This window comes from Bos indicus x Bos taurus, chromosome 2 (genome assembly GCF_003369695.1).
Source record: "Bos indicus x Bos taurus breed Angus x Brahman F1 hybrid chromosome 2, Bos_hybrid_MaternalHap_v2.0, whole genome shotgun sequence".
Classification (NCBI taxonomy): domain Eukaryota; kingdom Metazoa; phylum Chordata; class Mammalia; order Artiodactyla; family Bovidae; genus Bos; species Bos indicus x Bos taurus.
In genome coordinates this window covers 53421169-53443929 of record NC_040077.1, presented here as the reverse complement: position 1 = coordinate 53443929, position 22761 = coordinate 53421169, and the positions used below count along the sequence as shown (strand labels likewise).

The window sequence follows — 22761 nt, the reverse complement described above, 5'->3', positions numbered from 1 at the left end:
TCATATGTATCTCAGCACAGTTGTGTCTGCTGAGTACTCCCTCACTGCTAGCAGACTGGCTGGCATCCAATCTGGACAAATTGCTGATCTTTCCTGCCACTTAACATTAAATAGGGCTTCTGAGGAACGTTGAACAAATAGCACAAGAAGCCAGATTCAGCATCTAAAGACTGGTTGATGTTTCTAAGTATATGGTTTAGGAAATGCTACAACTTTAAAGAACTTCAAGCTGGCCTGGAACTTGGCATGTGGTACCCCAAAGTGAAAGACAATGAACATTTCAGTTGTTCAGTAGTGTCTCTTTGTGGCCTCATGGACTGTACCTCACCAGTCTCCTCTGTCCATAGAATTCTCAGGCAAGATTATTGGAATGGGTAGCCATTCTTTTCCCCAGGATATCTTCCCAACCCAGGGACTGAACCCAGGTCTCCCGCATTACAGGCCGATTCTTTGCCATCTGGTCCACCAGGGAAACACACGCCTAAACCTAAACATAATTTTGTAAATTACCAGAGGCAAGACCATGTGGGTCCTAGACGACCAACTTAGTCCACTGTAATTCATAGATTACTGTCCATTCAAACCATGGGATTAACATAAAAGAGGAATAAGTAATTAAAATAATTAATATGGTACCATACATAAACCCACATGCAAAATACAGAGCAATCTTCTGCTTGCCCTAAAACTTCTTTTGGCTCCTATGAGCCTCCTGGAATAAGTGATTCCTAGTGCCTGGAACATGAAAAAGTATTTCAAAATATGATGACAAGGAATTATAAAGTAATAAAGTATATTAATGGAAACTTTGCTTTTCAGCATGGGACTTGAATAATGCAGTGCTTTCAGTATAGGAAACCTGACTGGAATTTTCTATTCCAGGACAAAAGCTGTTCTCATCTCGGAGGTAACTGGAGGCAAGTAGGGTATCCATTCCCTCCAAAAGAGGAATAGGAGTATCTTGAAATGTGATCTCACAATGATATAAACCGCAATAAGATTAAGGTTGTCCTATTAGTCTTTGTGGGCCTTCCCCAGTGGCTTGGCGGTAAGAATCCACTTGCAATGCAGGAGACAAGGGTTTGATCCCCAGGTCGGATAGATCCCCTGGAGAAGGGCATGGCAACCCTCTCTAGTACGCTTGCCTAGAGAATCCCATGGACAGAGGAATCTGGCAGACTGCAGCCCATAGGGTCACACAGAGTCAGACACGACTGAAGCGACGAGGCAGCAGAAACATTAACCTTTGCAGTCCCCTTGTGAGAAGAGCAACTGGTATATAGTGGAAGGGGGTGTTATTTTAAAATGTATAAAAAAAAGGTTGTATATTAAGTATGAAAGAAACAATGGAGAGAAATGAACAGACATGGGAATAGTTCATGATGGTTGCACATGTATATAATTACATGTAAAATGTATATGCAGATACACAGATATGTAAAAATATGCACTGTAGAAATAAATATAATAGGTAAAAGTACACACTAGAAGGATTACTAGTGTCTCCCAATGACTAGGAAGGCAACTTGGACGTTAGAAGATAATATAAAAGAAGATTCCTTACCTGTTTTCTCTGAGACCTCTGTGTGGACATGCCTAGCAACTCTATTGCATTGATCAAAAGCCATGAAAACTGACTCAGCCTGTTTGATGGCAATGATGTCCATTTATAGAAGCCTAATATGAGAAATCCAGCCCCTGGCCTCAATCTCAGTTATCCTGAAAAGGTCCAGTGCATAGAGGAACATTACTTATTCAAGGAGAGAGAATTTTAAGGTATATAACTCAAGCCAGCTTATGTAGATTTCTCCCTGCAAGAGTATTAGGTTTCTACTTTCACATTTTCTGTCTCTTTTTAGACAAGTGGTCATCAATAATACATCTCTGGGAACTAAATATCCACCTAGTAGCCTTTTAGTGATTTTTCTTTTCTGGGGGGAGGCAATATTCTTAGCTAATAATGTATGCATAAAATTTTATTATGGGTTGAGAGATTTTGTAGGGTTTTGGTAGACAGATTCAGTCTTTTGGTAACTTATTTTCATCAGAAGAAATCTTAAATAAAGTGGTAAATTTTATCTATCATTCGTTCAGTTCACTTCAGTTGCTCAGTCATGTCTGACTCTTTGTGACCCCATGGACTACAGCACACCAGGCTTCCCTGTCCATCACCAACTCCTGGAGCTTGCTCAAACTCATGTCCAGTGAGTCAGTGATGCCATCCAGCCATCAACCATCTATTATTTGTTACACAACAAAATTTCTAAATATACATTCATATAGAAAGGGACATCTTCTGTGATGCTAATTGCTCTTAAAAACATCTCTCTTAATTAATTACTAAATGTATTATATGAATTTAGGGGATAGACAAATAAGATTTTCTGGCACTAAAAGAAGAGACTGTATACATTAGGTGAAAAGGTGATTAAAGCAAATGAATAGACATATCTAAGTACGAAAGCGGCACCACTGAACATCATGATTCTAAAAGTTATCTAAGAGAGCTTCCTTATATTCTTCTAGGCTTATGGAAAATATGCTGAAATAAAAGAAATTCTCTGGAAATGTAGCTATGTGAAAAGTAGTATGCTATGATTATCATAAATCTTCATTATCTTCATTATTTTTTAAAATATGTATTCATCCAATATATGTTGAAAGCTAAGTATTGTGCTACGTATTGTGAATATAATAATAAACAAATCAGAAAAGAACTCACTCATATCAGAGTGAGTCTTGTAAATAGCCAGTTTTTTAACTGATGAAATTTTAGTGGGTTGGGAAAAGTATTAGTCGTTCAGTTGTGTCTGACTCTTTGTGACCCCATGGACCCCCTGTAGCCTGCCAGGCTCCTCTGTCCATGGAATTCTCCAGGCAAGAATACTGGGGTGGGTAGCCATTTCTTTATTCAGGAGATCTCCCTGACCCAGGGACAACTCACTCCCAAATATCTCTCTCTTTTTTTTTTTTTTCAATTGCATATTTTAATTTTATTTTATTTTTAAACTTTACATAATTGCATTAGTTCTGCCAAACATCAAAATGAATCCGCCACAGGTATACATGTGTTCCCCATCCTGAACCCTCCTCCCTCCTCCCTCCCCACACCATCCCTCTGGGTCGTCCCAGTGCACCAGCCCCAAGCATCCAGTATCGTGCATCGAACCTGGACTGGCATCTCGTTTCTCACATGATATTTTACATATTTCAATGTCATTCTCCCAAATCTTCCCACTCTCTCCCTCTCCCACAGAGTCCATAATAAGACTGTTCTATACATCAGTGTCTCTTTTGCTGTCTTGTACACCGGGTTATTGTTACCATATTTCTAAATTCCATATATATGCGTTAGTATACTGTATTTATGTTTTTCCTTCTGGCTTACTTCACTCTGTATAATAGGCTCCAGTTTCATCCACCTCATTAGAACTGATTCAAATGTATTCTTTTTAATGGCTGAGTAATACTCCATTGTGTATATGTACCACAGCTTTCTTATCCATTCATCTGCTGATGGACATCTAGGTTGCTTCCATGTCCTGGCTATTATAAACAGTGCTGCGATGAACATTGGGGTACACGTGTCTCTTTCCCTTCTAAATATCTCTTTTTTTAATCTATCATAATGCATACGTAGTTTTTTTTTTTTTTTTGCTTGTTTGTTTGCTTACCCAGTTTCCTATAAAAATTTAGATAAACATTTAAGCAGCCATTCATTCATCATTTATCCACTCATTTGTTCAAATAATATTTATTATTGTAATTATTGGTGGCAGCAAGTACTCTATCTGCTGGGAACCCTGATGTGAAAGGAAGAGTCACAGCACAGGTGCAGGTACAACCCAACAAGCCCTATGATAGTGATAACAGCAGAATGAAAAATGAAGATTCAGAAAAGGGCATTTAAAAGGGACTGCAGAGGAAACATGGAAGAACTGTATAACAACAGAGATACATAATACATTTTAAAGTGGATTCAATATATTTGGAAATTTATGTGATGGCAATATGGTGGGAGTGAAGTATTACAGTCAGGAGAAAAGCATGTAGGATGGCACTGAGGGGTATGGTCGTTTCTTAGTAGGCAGCTGACTTCTAAAAGCTTACAGCATATAGGATGGGACACGGGTCAAGGTTGTTGGCAATTCACCAAGATTGTTTCAATCTTGCAGCAAGGGTAAGAACTAGGGATGAGAAGAGTGCAGGACTGTCAGAGGAAGATAGAAATAGGGCACTAAGAAATTAGAACATCTATTGCAGACTTTGATGGGAGTCAGTTCAGTTCAGTCACTCAGTTGTTTCTAACTCTTTGTGACCCTATGAGCTGCAGCATGCCAGACCTCCCAATCCATCGCCAATTGCCCAAGTTTACTCAAACTCATGTCCATTGAGTTGGTGATGCCATCCAGCCATCTCATCCTCTGTCGTCCCCTTCTCCTCCCACCTTCAGTCTTTTCAGGATCAGGGTCTTTTCAAATTAGTCAGCTCTTCACATCAGGTGGCCAAATTACTGGAGTTTCAGCTTCAACATCAGTCTTTCCAATGAATATTCAGGACTGATTTCCTTTAGGATGGACTGGTTGGATGTCCTTGCTGTTCAAGGGACTCTCAAGAGTCTTCTCCAACACGACAGTTCAAAAGCATCAGTTCTTCGGTGCTCAGCTTTCTTTATAGTCCAACTCTCACTTCCATACAGGACTACTGGAAAAACCATAGCTTTGAATAGACAGGCCTTCATTGGTAAAGCAATGTCTCTGCTTTTTAATATGCTCTCTAGGTTGGTCATAACTTTTCTTCCAAGAAGTAAGCGTCTTTTAATTTCATGGCTGCAGCCACCATCTGTGACTGGGATGTCACTGCATCACAACTTACATTCTGTATATATTTACCCTGCTGCTGCCGCTGCTAAGTCAATTCAGTCATGTCCGACTCTGTGCGACCCCAGAGACGGGAGCCTACTAGGCTCCTCTGTCCCTGGGATTCTCCAAGCAAAAATACTGGAGTGGGTTGCCATTGCCTGACAATGCATGAAAGTGAAAAGTGAAAGTGAAGTCGCTCAGTCATGCCCAACTCTTAGCGACCCCATGGACTGCAGCCTACTGGGCTCCTCCGTCCATGGGATTTTCCAGGCAAGAGTACTGGAGTGGGGTGCCATTGCCTTCTCCAATATATTTACCCTAGAACTCAACAAAAATCTCTGTGGAGTGATAAGGAATAGTTGAATCTCTCTTAAGCAATATGCAGTTATATTAACAGTGAAAGCCAATAAATACAAATAGGAAAGGAAGCAAGCCCACCCCATGGAGGAAGATAATGAGATAATGCTGCCACAGTATTTCTTGGTAGCTAGCTGAACAAAATGTATGGAATATTAGGGTTTTAAATTCTTCTCCAGTTTAACCAGCTACCTAGTTCTATTGAATTGTTTGCTTTCACTGGCCTCAGCAGGTACATGGAAGGGGAAGTAGAAATGAGGGGTGAAAAGGAGGAACTTTTCCAAGGATGATAAGTAAAATTAAGGAAGGCATTAAATTTATCTTTGTTTTACCATTTGTAATCAATTTTGTAAGCAAGTGATTTCAATGCCCAGAAGGAAGTGTGAGTAAAGGTGTATCACTATTCAACAAATCATTCACATTACTCTTTGTAATATTTCTTTTGGATACTTAACATCTTGTAATGACTATGATCTTGCAGGCACTTCCCATAAGCTATATATGCATTATTGATGAAGTTCTATGACTGGAAACTTCCATCACTGCAGTGACTGTTGGAAAGCATAGGTTCTTTCAAACTAATAATGTGTATGAGTTTGTCACAGTTTTAATATATGCATTCTTCTTGCAGATGGTTGAGAAAGAAGGTTATCTTCAAAAAGCTAAAATTGCAGATGGAGGAAAGAAACTAAGGTAATAAACTTTTTTTTAATTCACTTGTATATAACTATGCTAGTTCTCCATCTCCTCAATTTGTGTTGCTGTTATTGTTTAGAAAGGTAGGCCCTATGATGCAGGACTAGAATATTCCTCTCTGTTATCACTAAGGTCAACATTATTTTTAATGTAACTATAGGTTTCCAACAAAGCACTACATTTTATTTTATTGCACAGAATATGAATGAACTGCTTCGTGACCCTCTAAAACTTGAAATTAAAAAAATATGCAAAGAAATAAGAAAGTCAGTCAGTTAGTCAGTTCAGTCGCTCAGTCATGTCCGACTCTTTGCGACCCCATGAATCGCAGCACGCCAGGCTTCCCTGTCCACCACCAACTCCCGGAGTTCACTCAAACTCACGTCCATCGAGTCAGCGATGCCATCCAGCCATCTCATCCTCTGTCGTCCCCTTCTCCTCCTGCCCCCAATCCCTCCCAGAATCAGAGTCTTTTCCAATGAGTCAGCTCTTCGCATGAGGTGGCCAAAGTACTGGAGTTTCAGCTTTAGCATCATTCCTTCCAAAGAAATCCCAGGGCTGATCTCCAGGTCTTTATTTCTGTGATTAACAGATTAAAGGGTGAAGGGACTCATTTTGCAGTGTAAAAAATCTCCTATAATACATTGAGAGCATAATTTTTTGAAGGATGGAGGATTTGAGATACATTTGTTGCTCAGTAAAAATCATTTGAGAAAGAAAAATGAGAGAAAAATATCATCTGTTAGATAAAAAGTTGGAAGTTGCTGCATTTGGAGATGAGAGTGGCACAGAGTAGGTGAGAGAAATTAGACAATGCAGGAAGAATTTACTTAGGCGACAGGAAGAAAAAACTTTAATAATAAAAAATGAGGTTGATAGGAGGGTAGTCAAAGATGCTACATATTTTTTTTAATATATGGGCTACTTAAAGTAAACATCTCTATTTTAGAATGTCCCCTATTTCTTATGTAAGTCTTATTAAATACTTAGTTTTGTGATAGGTTAAATGCAAACTGCAAAGGTACGTAGAAAGTACTCACAGTGGCAGACAAAGCATTTATTCATGACTGTATAGTTAACAATTAAAATCATAAAGGATAAATGTACTAATTAGCTACACAATGGGACACTTATTAATTGTATAATATAGTTTATTACTGGGATGGAACTCTGGCCAACACTAGAAAATGAAGTATGTTATTGTACTTATTTATTTAAAATAAGTAAAATTGGAGAAAACTATCATCCATAATTCCACTACTTAAAATAACTCTTTCAGTTTTAAAGAACAAATTCTATTTTCCATCCATATTGTGTTTTATTCTGGGGTAAGATTTTAAAAGCTCTTTTAAAGAAGAGCATATAAAATATTGTGTTTTATTCTGGGGTAAACAGGGCCTTCAACCTTCTCCTAGACTACTTTTCTGCAGTATCTCTGCAGCCACCCTCCCTTGAAGGTTCAAGGAGCGAGCTACACAGGAGACAAGATCAAATGCAATACTGTTTTCAAAGACTCATCTAGTCCAGGCTCCAGTGGAGAACCTGACTTAATGTGTTAAGTTCTGAAAGAGCAGTAGGGATTCTTTGACTAATCCAACCTAGTGCCAACTTTCCCCTGGACTTCACTCCCAGGTATATTAGCCCGTGGAAGGAGTGTGGAGGGTGCAGCAATAAGCCTTCCCAGGATAAACCAAAGCCCTTTCTTACCTTACCAGCTATGTGGACATCACATCCAAAGAAGGATAGAAAAGGGCTTGTCAAAGTTCCCACTTCAGCCTTTCCCTGGGGCTTGGTAGGAAGGAGGAGGTGATAGCTTTGGTAGGTCTTGGATCCCAGCCTCATGCAAGGAAGAGGAGAAGATCCTAAAAGGGATTCCAAGCAAATTTTGTACAGTGTCCTTGCCATAAGCCCTCCATAAACCATTCTTGTAAAATGTTTTCCTAGAAGGTGGTGTCAAGAAAAATTAAGGGGCAGAACCAGGCCTTTTCCCTCACCAGCTCGCATGAACAGCATATTTTTAGGTAGCTTCAATCAGTGTGTATACCATTTTGTATTTGTTTTGTTTGTTTGTTTAACCAGTTTACATACCATTGATGTGTTCCAGCTTAAATTCATATAAACATTAGTTTGTACTATGTTTCATTGTTATTTCAATCATCTTGCATGAAATTATGCATTCTTTCAGCTTTTTTTCATTTAAAATCATATCCATTTTAGTTTTCCTTTTGTTTTGTTTTTAACCTCAGGTGCACAAATTGAGTTGATTATCCTCTTCAGTGCGTGGCCTTGTATTATCATCTTTCTGGGCAAGACTCCTAGCTGGGCTTACTTTATTCTCAGTCTCCATTCCTCACTTCAATCCTCTGTAGAATATGTGTTCTTCAAATCCAGTCTCCATATATTTATTTGGCTATATGTGTGGCATACTAGAAAACAGCATGTAAGTGAATATGCTCTAAATTGCAGAAGTCTTTCGGGTTATAGGGGCTTCCGTGGTGGCTCAGCAGTAAAGAATCTGCCTGCAATGCAGGAGACGCAGGAGACACGGGAGACATGAGTTCAATCCCTGGGTTGGGAAGATCCCCCGGAGGAGGAAATGACAACCCACTTACTATATTCTTGCCTGAAAACACCCCATGGACAGAGGAGCCTCATGTGCTACAGTCCATGAGGTCGCAAAGAATCAGAGACAACTGAGAGAATGAGCACTTCGGGCTATAAGCCTCATTCTGTTTTGTACTACTTTCATTAAACACTAGTCAATATTAGGGTTATCTATCTACAGCTGTATACTTAAAACAAATTAATTTCTTCCAGCTTTCTACCCATTTTGCCATTGTGTGCACACATCAAATTTTACTTACGCAGTCTTCCAGGAGTGGATACTTAAATTGTCCCTACTCCTTCCATCCCAAACAATATTGCAATAAATGACACATGTATGTCTCCTTACAAATATATTAGGAATTCTCTCTGGGGCATAAACCCAGGTGGCTCAGTGGTAAAGAATCTGCCTGCCAACGCAGCAGACATGGGATCAATCCCTGGGTTGGAAAGAACCCTTGGAGAAGGAAATGGAAACCTACTCCAGTATTATTGCCTGAAAAACCCCATGGACAGAGGAGCCTGGTGGGCTACAGTCCATGGGGTCGCAAAAGAGTTAGACGTGACTTAGTGACTAAACGACACAAAAAGACTGCTTGATGGTAAAGGCACATACAGTTATAAATCCATGCATAACTGAATGCATCAGTTCATATTCTCTTCACAATGCAGAGATCACCCCTCACCACAATCTCATCGGTGTATAGTTTTACTAAATTTCAGTTTTGCAAGTTGATATCTATAGAACATAGAGTTGCTTTTATTAATATTTTTATTCCTCTGGTTGATGTTTCAGTTAAGTATCTCACTTTTCTTTTCTTGTGACAATTTCTAATATGCACCAGGTAGTATACCTTGGTCAACTTTTATATTAAAACTATAAAGACTTTATAGATTAAAAATTGTAGATATAGTCAACATATGTAATAACATATGATATCCTACAATGTTGATGGGACTATAAAGCACCAAGCCATTTCTACATTCCTCTTTTATTACATTTTTAAGTTGACTCAAGTTTATATGAAAATAGTTATAATTGCAGTAAACCTACTATAGCTTGCTTTTATATTTTCTTAACAGAAATTCTAAGCCTAGATGTCTTGAGTAAATCACAAGACCATATTTGTTTTAAAGACTGTTATGTATAGACCTACTGCTTGCCCAAGGAGTCTGTATGTTTTTGTAACTAACAACAGAATGATCAATTTCATCATAACTGAGAAGTTGTGTAGTTTTTAACCCATTGATAATTTAGTAACTATTCAATAGTATACCATAGTTTCTATAATTTGTATTTCTTATGTAAAATTTCTTGCCATGGTCTTGTCCCTATTATCAAGGAACTTTATATCTTTTTATAACTTTTAATGTGTTATAACAATAATAACAGATGCTTATTCTGTGGAGTACTTGGATAGTTGCTTTACCAGTAACACTGAAATAATACTCTAAAACAGGCTATGTTACTGCCATCAATTTTACAAATGGAGAAACTTGGTCCCTTCTACCAACCTCTCCTCCCAATCTTACTCTATGTATAGTTGGTACGTATAGTCAGATTTTAGCTATGTCCTCTGTATGAAGTAGGTTAGATTTTTCCGTCTTGGTAGAAGACGTTTGAGGCCAGGAAGCACAAACTGTCCTTTTATTTCATACCATCAGCCGTACCAAGGGTTTCAACTGTCACTTAATAAATACTATTTTATTAATCTCTATAAATTTTCTAGGCTTCCCTGGTGGCTCAGTGGTAAAGAACCCACCTGTCAATGCAGGAGATGTAGGTTCCATCCCTGGGTCAGGAAGATCTCCTGGAGAAGGAAATGGCAACCCACTCCAGTATTCTTGGTCAGGAAATCCCATGGACAGAGGAGCCTGGTGGGTGACAGTCCATGGGATTGCCAAGGAGTCAGACACGACTTAGTGACTAAACAACAACAACAACAAATTTTCTACTCCTAAATCCATGACATATCATCCACATCATGTTTTGTGTTCTTCTTTTCTTTCTTCCCCTCTTCCTGTTCCTTTTTCTTTAACTTCCTTCCCTTTTTCATGTATTTTTTTCCTTCTTTCTAAGAAAAGTTTGACCTATCTCTGAATACAGCAAGAGTTGGTGGAAAGTAGAACACGTTGGCTATATCTTACATCTATAAAGGGCCATGAATTTACCTTTATTTTGAAATGAAGTTCTAGAAGTGTCCCCAGACCGACAGGATTGAAAGCCAAAGATATTCAGCATTCAACTTTAGATTTTGTTTGTGAACATTGAAAGTGTGTTTTTCTGATAAAGATTAGAAATTCCTGCATTTTGTTACATCTGTTCCCAAAAGAGAAGTAGCTCATGTCTCTCTGAAGTTCTCGGAGACCTTAGCGAAGAGTTGCTTTCAATTCTTTCGTTTATGAAAGGCCCCTGACAGCGTGTACGCTTTCTGTACCCTCATCTCTCCTACTACACCTTTCATTTTAAGCCTGCCCCTTCGTCATCTCATCTGTGGCTTGTACATCTTGTTACACATGGCTTTTCACTCTACTCTGCTCTTCAGAGGGGGTGGAAAGAAGTTCTTGAGGATGAAAGGATGCACAGAGATATATTTGGAAAAACAAGTAGTATAGTGTTATGTCTACCGGTGTTCATTTTCATCCCAGAGCCCCAGAGCTATTAAACCTTTGTTTTTGTTTTTTTCTTCTTTTTAAACAATTGTTTCTAAGAATAGACTTTCTGTGGAACATGGTACTAAAGTACCCCCTAATGTAAACGTTATTATTATTTTAGCATTTTCTGCTCAAGATCCTAATGAATTCTTCCAGGTTGCATTTGCCTTTCTCTCTTTTTATGTTCAGTGCTAAGGACTAGGGGGAACGTTTGAAAAATATGGAATACAGCAGTTATTTTGTAAAAGGTTCCTTTAGTTTCATGATTTCCAACACGTGCTATTATAATTTCCAACTTCTAGTAACCCTGTGAAAATAGAAAGCTTTTACATTTCTTGCAGTAGTGACAGCGATGTATATATTTATACACCAGTGTCTCTTAGATTTTTTTTAAAGTAGAGGCAAATTACAAAAAGCTTAGGATATGAAACAAGAAATGTGTTCCTTGCATACCAGTTTGAGAACTAGTCAGACTACTTAGCAGTGTCCGAGTGATTGTTCAGTAAATCAGTCAAGGACACTGGAGTAAATCAGTTTCACCCCCCTCCAGGGGTGCAGAATCAATTCAAATCCAGTGTAACCAAGTCAGATAACAGAGGCAAGCAACAGCAAAGAGAGTCTGAAATTTACAAAGTAACCTCACATCTATTTTCCTTTTATTTTCTGGTTTGCCATCATGTCATTACCAAAGGAGGCACTGGAGAGGTCAGTGTAATATATAAAACTTAAGTGTTAAGAGTAGATGAATCCGTTCAACATGAGCCCAAGCTAACAGATTCTAACAATGATAACAAATATTTTAAAGGCCAGTTTCCATCAAGTGTTGTTCAGATGAGCAGTTACAAAGTTGCTCTTATTATGTGCTGCCATCCGGTGTCCATTTCACAGAATGCAAAGAATTTTTGGTCAAGCTGATGTTTGTGTTTAGTTTCTTTGGTTTGGGGTTTTTTGTTTGGTTGGTTTTGGTTTTACTTTCTACATTGACAAGTCAGGATTCATTTTAAGAATGTTCTCCAAAGTGTCACTTGGAGAAGATGTCCCACCAATTGCATTAACTGCTTGTCCTTATTAGAAGTTAGTTCTTCCTCCTTCTTAATTACATTAAGGATCCTCACTGCCACCCCCTCCCCCATCTTAAATGAGATACCTTGTGACAAAAATTTAAAATAAATACCTGCATTTATTGTCTCAGGATATATTTCCTGCGCTGAATCACTAGCATTAATGTCAATCTCTTACCTAATTGCTATCTGTAAATTTATGTGGAGACTCTCTCTCCTACTCCTAGGACATCTGACTTACTAAAGTTGGACATTTCCTGACTTATGTGTCTTACTTAACACACGAGTCTGTCCAACATCTAGGTTTTTATCTCTCTGTGTGGAAAAATTTTTTAAAAAAGAATGCCCTCAAATTTAAGATGATGAAATGTTGATGCATTAATTGGCTCCCATCAATGGATGATGTTACCTGCTGGCCATCTTGGGAAAGTAAGGCTGAAAAGGCCCCCCAATTTGGCATTGCAGAACAGCCCAAATCAGTCTAAGAAGTAGCCTTGCTCCAAGGAGAAAGATGGTCAAGGACCTCTTTGGCAGTAGTAAGGAGTCTTCTTCTCTCAGGGCTATCATGAGGCTCTCCATAGACAAGCACAGTATGACTGAGGGAGAGTTATGTGCGATCTGCTCTAGAGATGGTCAGCAGAATGAGTGTGGCCTTCAAGGTTCAGAAGACTTGGCCTGAATCCCATATGTATGACTTTGATGCCCTTGGATAAGACGTAACCTCACAACACCTCCGTTCTCTTATCTGTAGTGTGTGGATTATCACCCACCTCCCGATGCTATTTGGATAATTTATTTGTTACCGTGTTTACTACCTGTCTCCAATGAGTTAGAGGTAAATGCCTTGAGGTGTCTGCTGTTTGCCTTTATATATGCAGGCTTTGGAATTGTATCTGTCCTGTGGCGGATTCTCAGTAGATACTTGTGACTGGCATGGGGACTAAATTTCTTGACTTATACAAAGTATCAGGTGCCATACCTAGCACAGGGTGAGAACTGATGCATGCCCACCAGCTTATTTTATTGACACACATATGAGAAGTCAGGAAGCCCTCTGGAGAAAGCTCAGGCCATGCCACTAGAATTATAAATTAGAAAAGATGTATTCAACCAGAAACATTAGATAGTTTTAAAATGATTCTATGAAGGACTTGTCAAAACACTTGGCAATTAAGTAATAAATAAGGGAAATGCAGAAGTGGGTGCTTTGTAGCCCTTTTGTCGCTGGTGTTGTTCAGTCATTAAGTTGTGTCTGACTCTAGATGTGTGATGCTCCTGAAATTTGAGAACCCGTATATTCTTTTACTCAAAAACATTTGAGAACTTCCCTGGTGGTCCAGTGTTTAAGATTCTGAGCTTCCACAGTAGAGGGCATGGATTCAGTTCCTGGTCAAGGAAGTTCCACTTGCCCTGTGGTAAGGACCCCCCAAAACCACCAAATATCAAAACATAATAACAACAAGAAAAAAAATACTTAAATAAGCACTCATAAGCACTCACTATATGTCAGATATGGGTTTCCCTGGTGACTGAGTGGTAAAGAATCTGCCTGCAATGCAGGAGACACAGGTTTGATCCCTGGGCCAGGAAGATCCCCTGGAAAAGAAAATGGAAATTCACTTGAGTCTCCTTTCAAGGAAATCCCATGGACAGAGGGGCCTGGCAGGCTACAGTCGATGGAGTCACAAAAAAAAGAGCGATTGGGTGACAGCATAACAACAAACACAACCCACAGATACTGTACCCAGGAGTGGAAAAGCTCTAGGAAGTCAGGCTTGGTGTTCCCTTCTCTGAGGGTGCTAGGAAAGTAGAGAGACTTTTATTTCCATTCTGAAAATCACTTCTTCCTCAGAAGATCTATTTAAAAGTCCTGTGTAAGTAAAACGAGTTGCCAGTCCAGGTTCGATGCGCGATACTGGATGCTTGGGGATAGTGCACTGGGACGACCCAGAGGGATGGTATGGGGAGGGAGGAGGGAGGAGGGTTCAGGATGGGGAACACAGGTATACCTGTGGCAGATTCATTTAGATATTTGGCAAAACTAATACAACCTGTAAAGTTTAAAAATAAAATTTAAAAAAATAAATTAATTAACTAATTAAAAAAAATAAAATAAAAGTCCTGTGTAAGTAAGCCCTCTAAACTTGAAGGAGCTACTCACTTGCTGAGTTGAATCTCAATATACTGAAAAACTGTCACCTATAAGGATTTGATGGCATGTAGAAAGCGTTAGAATTTCAAGTCAAGGCAAAACCTTGCCAGTTGATCCAATTCACACCGCTTCCAGAGCTGACAGTGCCATCCAAATGCTCATTGTGTTAGAGTAACTGGTGAGAAGCTTTTCTGCTGATATCCTGAGAATTTTAGGTGACACAGAGGGCCAAACACATCAAATGGGGAATTGACTTGAAAGATATTGTGAAGAAAATAGCTAAGTCTTTATTCAGAGGATAAAGGTCCTGACCTATGTCATAAGGTAAAAGATATTCCCAGTAGGTGAATTCTCAGTCACTCCTACATGAGAGGCTTTTGAAACACTTTCTGGTTTTAGACTCCCTACCGAGTACATGTGAGTCTGCTCATCACAAACCAGAATAACCCCCTAGCAGGAAAGAGACAGAGGTGGTGTCATAGTTAGAAGTACACCCCTGCTTCTGGCTTCTTCCAAGCAGTTGAAAGGCTCATCATTAACTCCTTTTGATATATGCTAAGTTGCTTCAGTGTGTCAGACTCTTTGCGACCCTATGGACTGCAGCCCGGGTTCCTCTGTCCATGGGATTCTCCAGGCAAGAATACTAGAGTGGGTTGCCGGGCCCTCCTCCAGGGGATCTTTCAGACCCCAGGATCAAACACATGTCTCCTGCATCTTCTGCATTGCAGGTGGATTCTTTAAAGCTGAGCTACAGGGGGCGGGGTGGGGGTGACAGTCCATGCCTCCTTTAAATCAGTTCAATTCCCAAGAGAAAAAAAGCGCTTGAGAGTAGTGGGCCTTTGGCCAATCCTTCTAATTATCATTAGGTAAAATAGTAAATAAGGCAGTCCAGATGACTTGTACCTTGCCATAGGCTCTGCACTCTAGTTTCTATAACTTGAGATTTAGGACCAAAACTAAGGTGAAAGCTGACATGGACAATCTCCTTAACCAAGAAACTGATACAGTCATACATTGGAGATATGGCTGGTTTGGATCCAGGACACCTCCATAAAGAGAATAAGGCACCAAAGAGAATCATATGATATTTTTGGTGTCCCAGAACATATAAATTTATGTTTATACTCCACTGTAGTCTATTAATAATCTAATAGCATTATGTCTAAAAAAACAATGTATATACCTTAATTCAAAAATACTGTATTGCTAAAACATGATGATCATCATCTGAGCCTCAATATGACTCACAAAAAAGTGAGTCATAATATTTTTTTGCTGGTGGAGGGTTTTGCCTCAGTGTTGATAGCTGCTGACTGATCAGGGTGGTGATTACTAAAGGTTGGAGTTGCTGCAGCAACTTATTAAAACAAGAAAATAATGAAGTTTACCACATCAATTGACTTTTCCTTCATAAGCAACTTCTCTGTAGCATGCGGTGCTGTTTAAAAGCATTTTACTCACAGTAGAACTTCTTTCAAATTGGATTTAGTCCTTTCAAACTCTACCACTGGTTTATCAACTACACTTATGTAATATCCTGAATCCTTTTTTGTCATTTAAACAATCTTCACAGAAACTTACCAGAAATAGATGCCATCTCATGAAACCACTTTCTTTCCTCATCCATAAGAAGCAATTTTTCATCCCTTAAAGTTTTTCATGAAATTGTAACAATTCAGTCACATCTTCAGGCTCCACCTCTAATTCTAGTTCTCTGGCTAATTCCACCATATCTGCACTCACTCCTCTGCTGAAATCTTGAATGAACCCTTCACAGTCATTCATGAGGGTTGGAATCAACTTCTTCAAAGTCCTGTTAATGGTAATGTTCTAACCTCCTCCCCTGAATCAGGAATGTTCTTCATGGTATGGAGAATATTGAATACTTTCCAGAAGGTCTTCAGTTTACTTTGCCCAGATCCATCAGAGGAATCATGACCTATGGCAGCTATAGCATTACAAAAAGTATTTCTTGATATAATAAGACTGCCTGGTTCATAAGCTGCAGAATGGATGTTGTGTTAGCAGGCATAAAAACATTAATCTCATAGCGTATCTTCATCAGTGCTCTGGAGTAACCAAGTATATTGTCAATGAACAATAATATTTTGAAAGGTATCTTTTTTTCTGAGCAGTAGATCTCAACACTAGACTTAAAATATTCAATAAACCATATTGTCAAGAGATGTGCTATCACCCATGATTTGTCATCCTATCTGTAGCATAATTCTTAAGGATCCTAAGATTTTCAGAATGGTAAATGAACAATGGCTTCAACTTAAAATTACCAGCTACATTATCCCCTAACAAGAGAGTCAGTTTGTGCTTTAAGGTTTTTGAAGTCAGTTATCAACTTCTCTTCTCTAGCTATGGATGTCTTGGATGGCATCTTCTTCCAACAGAAGACTGTTTTGTCTACATGGAAAATTTGTTGTTTAGTGCAACCCTCTCGTTGATGTTCTTAGCTAGGTCATCTGGATCACTTATTGCAGCTTCCACATCAGCACTTGCTTCTTCACCTTGTCTGTTTATGTTTTAGAGAAAGCTTCTTTCCTTAAACCCCATGAATCAACCTCTTCTGGCTTCATACTTTTCTTCTGCAGCTTCCTCATCTCTCACAGCTTTCACTGAATTGAAGAGAGTTAGGGCTTTGCTCTGGATTAGGCTTTGGTTTAAGGGAGTGTTGTGTCTGAATTGATTTCTATCCAGGCCACTAAAACTTTCCCTATTATCAGCAATAAGACTGTTTTGCTTGTCTATCATTCATGTGTTCACTGGATTAGCACTTTTGATTTCCTTTAAAACTTTGACTTCCCTTGGTTAACTTTGGCACAAGAGGCATAGTACTCAGCCTGTCTCAGTTTTTGACTTGCCTGCCTCAGTAAACTTAATCACGACTAGCTTCTGATTTAAAGTGAGAGAGATGTGACTCTTCCATTCACTTGAACACTTTAAGGCTGTTATAGAGTTACTCAGGAGAGGGCAATGGCACCCCACTCCAGTACTCTTGCCTGGAAAATCCCATGGATGGAGGAGCCTGGTAAACTGTAGTCCATGGGGTCGCTAAGAGTCAGACACGACTGAGCAACTTCACTTTCACTTTTCACTTTCATGCATTGGAGAAGGAAATGGCAACCCACTCCAGTGTTCTTGCCTGGAGAATCCCAGGGACGGGGGAGCCTGGTGGGCTGCCGTCTCTGGGGTTGCACAGAGTCGGACACGTCTGAAGCGACTTAGCAGCAGCAGCAGCAGCAGAGTTACTCTTTGTCCTAATTTCAGTATTGACATGTCTCAGGGCATAGGGATGCCTGAGGAGAGGGAGAAAGTTGGGGAAAGACCAGTTAGTAGAGCATTCAGGACACACACAACCAATGGATTAAGTTAGCTGTCTTATATGGGCATAGTTCATGGCGCCCGAACACAGTTACAATAATGACATCAAGATCACTATTACAGATCATCATAGCAAACGCAATAATGTAAAATTTGAAATATTGTGAGAATTTCCAATATGTGACTGAGCCATGAAGTGAACAAATGCTATTGGACTTTTGTCTTGCTTGAAGCAAGGCTGCCATGAAACCTCAGTTTGTAAAAAATGCGATATCTGCTAAGCACCATAAAATGAAGCACACCTATACTCCTTAATCTAAAAAACACAATATAAATTAGTAAAGAGATTATAGGCTTCAGAATCAGAGAAACTGGGTTTGTCTCTAAATGTGTAGCCTTAAGTAAGTTACCTAAACACTCTGAATCTTATTTTCTGTACTAGTAAGTGGATATAATATCTTCATCATATTTTTGAGAAGCTAAATCTCCACTAGACGATCAAACTTATACTACTCAAAATAATTTATGTTAATTCTTATTTTAAAAGAGATCATGAAAAACTGAATTAAAATTGGGGCATCTGAAATGTTATAAACCAGCATTCTGTTCTTCCTTTTGAAATGATATTATCTTAAACAAGTTGGAAAAATCCCTTGTATTCATAGATATTATTTGTAGTTTATAAGTTCAAAAAGAAATTACACTGTATGTAAAGTACCAGAGCAATTTATATTACCAAAGTTACAACACGTACAATTCCTACCCTCTTCAGCCTGTTCATCAGATTCACCTAAGAGGGAACTCTTTACAGCAGCTCAAAGTTCTGAGAACCATGAGATAATCGAATTTCATGCAACTTCATTTCTAACCAATTCCAGTTCCAAGTTTAAGGAAGGGAAAAATGCCAACACGTTCTATAAACGATCAACATCTGAAACAGATCAAATCAGAACCGTTTATCCAGGGCTTGCTATAGATAGGAAGCAAATAAGGTATAGAATATCTCCTGCCAGGAGATTAAAAATATAGTAGGAAATATAACAGGCAGGTTAAATAAAGATTTTGTCATGTCTGAGGATATTCCATTCTTGCTGGTTACATATGGTAAAAGTGAGGGGTGGAGATAACAAAGATGCCCAGTCTAGATCAGCAGTCCTGCCAATGCTTACTCTATCTTGGATCATCTAATATTAAGACCTCTGTCAGAAGAAGGCTACAGATGCTTCAGTTCATCTTGCTGCTGGTGGTAAATAAAAGGAGAAATAGGAACTAAAGCAAAGGAAGAAAAAGGTCTATGTGTTTTTATTCCTGCTCTTCCATCTTTATTGTCATCTGATTGAAAAAGTGACTATTTGAAGACAAGTGGGTCCAACAACATAGAGTTCGTATTTGCATGTTGAAACATACACATTATGTGTGTTTTGTTTCTGTTTTTCATTTTTAATACAATGGTGTATAAGTAGGAAAGCTTCAAGCATGTAAGAGCCACCTAGTCTTGTAAATGTTAACTTGACTGAATCAAAACTGTTCTTTCAATCAAACCTCTAGAGTCTATGAGGAAAGTGGAACTAAATTATACAAAGATCTTAAATGGTCATTTAAAACATATTTTTGTGTAGTTTTATATTGCCCAGAATAGTCTTTTAGTAACCTTTTTTAAAAAAAAATCACTTTTGTAAAATGAATTCAGCTATTCAAAAATGAGTGTTAAACCAAAGCAAACATCAGCAACATGATGTAATAGATAGAAACTTAATGTATATTAATCTCCTTAATGTTTTACCATCTAATCGAAGGGTATTCTTCATGACACAAACTTATACAGATCTAGTTATTTAAGTAACAATGCAATGCAAAGGGCAATCAAAGTTGGGGTTTCACTTTCTGATTTAACTGTTGTTATATCCAATTTTTTTTATACCCCCATGCCTAAGTTTAATCATTAACTCAACAAATATATAATTATCGCCTACTCTTTCCAATTCATATTGCTTGTCACTGGGGGTATCTTTGTAAATATAAAGTATTTTCTGTTGGTTTGGGGATTTTTATTTAATGGGGGAAAGAGAGAAGTGAAATTTACAAAATATTATTTTCAATATGTCTTAAGTGCTGTGTGAGGAAGTCACGGAAGACATATTTAAAAACATAATGTTTGAACTTCTGATGAATGGGAATTAATAATCAGAAGGGGCTGGGATGGGTGAAGACAGTCATAGATAAATAGTGCAGTATGGTATTTTGAACTATATCTTATATTATGATTGACATTGAAAACTTCCCTTATCAGGATTCTTCTACAAGACAGGGTTAATTAGCTCCTTATATGAATCCATAATATGCAATTTTCATAACCTGTCTCTCTTTTTTTGATATTTTACATGCAGACTTAAGAAATGATGCACTTCATTCTTGGGCAGAGAGCCTTAACTTATAAGATTATTTGTAGGATCAGTTTAAATTCATAGTAATAAACTTGTTCAATTGAAAGATATACACATTTAAAAATATTTTTTAAAAACATATTGCCAGATTCACTCCTGAAAAAATGTTTGAACTCCACCAAAATTGTATGGGAGAATTCATTTCTCCACACTCTCAATAAGTAGCCCTTGGTATCATTCCTTATAGTTCTAGCTAGTTTGACTGGCAAAAAAGGAAAAAAAAAAAACATTTGACTCCTTTTATTTTCATTTTTGCTTTCTGTTGAGTTTCAACATTGAAAAATATTGTGAGCTAGACAGTGAGAGATTAGCTGGTTAGTTTTCAAGACTCTGATGTGTACTAAACCCATGAAGAGATGTCACAATGAAGGAGCATATCCTGGACATCCTGGAGTTCAAAGTCAAGTGGGCCTTAGGAAGCATCACTATGAACAAAGCTAGTGAAAGTAATGAAATTCCAGATAAGCTATTTCAAATCCTAAAAGATGATGCTGTTAAAGTGCTATACTCAGTATGCCAGCAAATTTGGAAAACTCAGCAGTGGCCGTAGGACTAAAAAAGTTCAGTTTTCATTCCAATGACAAAGAATGTTCAAACTACCTCACTGTTACACTCATTTCACACACTAGCAAAGTAATGCTCAACATTCTCCAAGCTAGGCTTCAATAGTATGTGAACTGAGAACTTCCAGATGGTCAAGCTGGATTTAGAAAAGGTAGAGGAAACAGGGATCAAATTGCCAACATCCACTGTATCATAGAAAAAGCAAGAGAATTCCAGAAAAACATCTATTTCTGCTTTATTGACTACTCTAAAGCCTTTGACTGTGTGGATCAAAACAAACTGGAAAATATTTCAAGAGATAGGAATACCAGACCACCTTATCTTCCGCCTAAGAAATCTGTATGCAGATCAAGAAGCAATAGCTAGAAGCGGACATGGAACAACGGACTGTTTCCAAATTGGGAAAGGAGTATGTCAAGACTGTATATATGTCACCCTGCTTATTTAACTTATATGCAGATTACATCATGCGAAATGCCAGACTAGATGAAGCACAAACTGGAATCAAGATTGCTGGGAGAAATATCAATAACCTCACATATGTAGATAACACCACCTTTGTGGCCAAAAGCAAAGAGGAACTAAAGAGTTTCTTGATGAAAGTGAAAGAGGAGAGTGAAAAAGCTGGTTTAAAACAACATTCAGCAAAAACCACCACAATATTGTAAAGTAATTAGCCTCCAATAAAAAATTTTTTTAAAGACAAAAAAAAAAAAACCCTCAACATTCAAAAAATGAAGATCATGGCATCCGGTCCCATCTCTTCATGGCAAATAGATGGGGAAACAATGGAAGCAGTGACAGATGTTTTTCTTTGGCTCCAAAATCACTGCAGATGGTGACTGCAGCCATGAAATTAAAACATGTTTGCTCCTTGGAAGAAAAGCTATGACAAACTAGACAGCATATTAAAAAGCAGAGACATTACTTTAGTGACAAAAGTCCATATAGTCAAAGCTATGGTTTTTCCACCAGTCATGTATGGATGTGAGAGTTGGACCATAAAGAAATCTGACCACCAAAGAATTGATGCTATTGAACTGTGGTGTTGGAGAAGACTCTTGAGAGTCCTTTGGACTGCAAGGAGGTCAAACCAGTCAATCCTAAAGGAAATCAGTCCTGATTGGAAGAGCTAATGCTGAAGCTGAAAGTCCAATACTTTGGCCACCCGATGAGAACTGACTCATTGGAAAAGACCTTGATGCTGGGAAAGATTGAAGGCAGGAGGAGAAGGGGATGACAGAGGATGAGATGTTTGAATGCCATCAGTGACTCGATGGACATGAGTTTGAGCAAGGAAACCTGGCATGCTGAAGTCCATGGGGCTTCAAAGAGTCAGACATGACTGAGCGACTGAACTGTAGTGAACTGAACAATGAAGGACAATGTTCTGATTTCTCTTTTTAGTTTGCTGTAGGAACAGCTTTTTAGGGAGTGGGGGACATGGATACATGAAGTTGGATTTTTAATATCTGAAAAAGATTTGAGGAGGATCTACAAATGAAACTTTTACTGTAAATGCCATGATCTAAAAACTACAGAATCTTTTATTATTATACATATTCCATACCACCTATAGATTTTAATAAAGAAAAAGACTTTTAGGAATTCTAGTTAAAAAAGAGATAGTCTCTACTTATTCCACATGTTGCTTATGCAATATTTGTGCTAATTTCTTCAAGTAATACTGCTTTTTATTTGCTTTTTTCTCTCCTAAGGAAAAACTGGACTACTTCCTGGATTGTTCTTTCTAGTCGGAAAATTGAATTTTACAAGGAGTCCAAACAGCAGGCGCTGTCTAACATGGTGAGTAGTTCTCTGTGTTTACTATTATAATCTTCATAGAAATATTGTTGAATTGAAAGTTCAGTTTCAACAGAAATCGCACTAAAGCCTCCAAGCTAGCAACATCTGAAAGCAGATGGAAGAAATGACTCAATAAACTTTTAATCAGATGAAGGGAAAATAGAACTTAGTGTCTGTTTTATTAAGTGGTGCATTTGGAGAATAATCACAAAATGGGATGAATAGTG

At 38.3% G+C, this 22761-nt stretch overlaps 1 protein-coding gene across 1 annotated transcript in view; it reads left to right on the top strand.

Moving 5' to 3' along the window:
• The window catches only part of ARHGAP15 (Rho GTPase activating protein 15), a 698712-nt gene that overhangs the window by 104387 nt on the left and 571564 nt on the right, over positions 1-22761 (top strand). Inside the window, exons 4-5 of the mRNA XM_027561624.1 lie at positions 5851-5912; positions 22447-22534. Coding sequence (XP_027417425.1) covers positions 5851-5912; positions 22447-22534 — 150 coding nt within the window. The remainder of the gene's footprint in view (positions 1-5850; positions 5913-22446; positions 22535-22761) is intronic.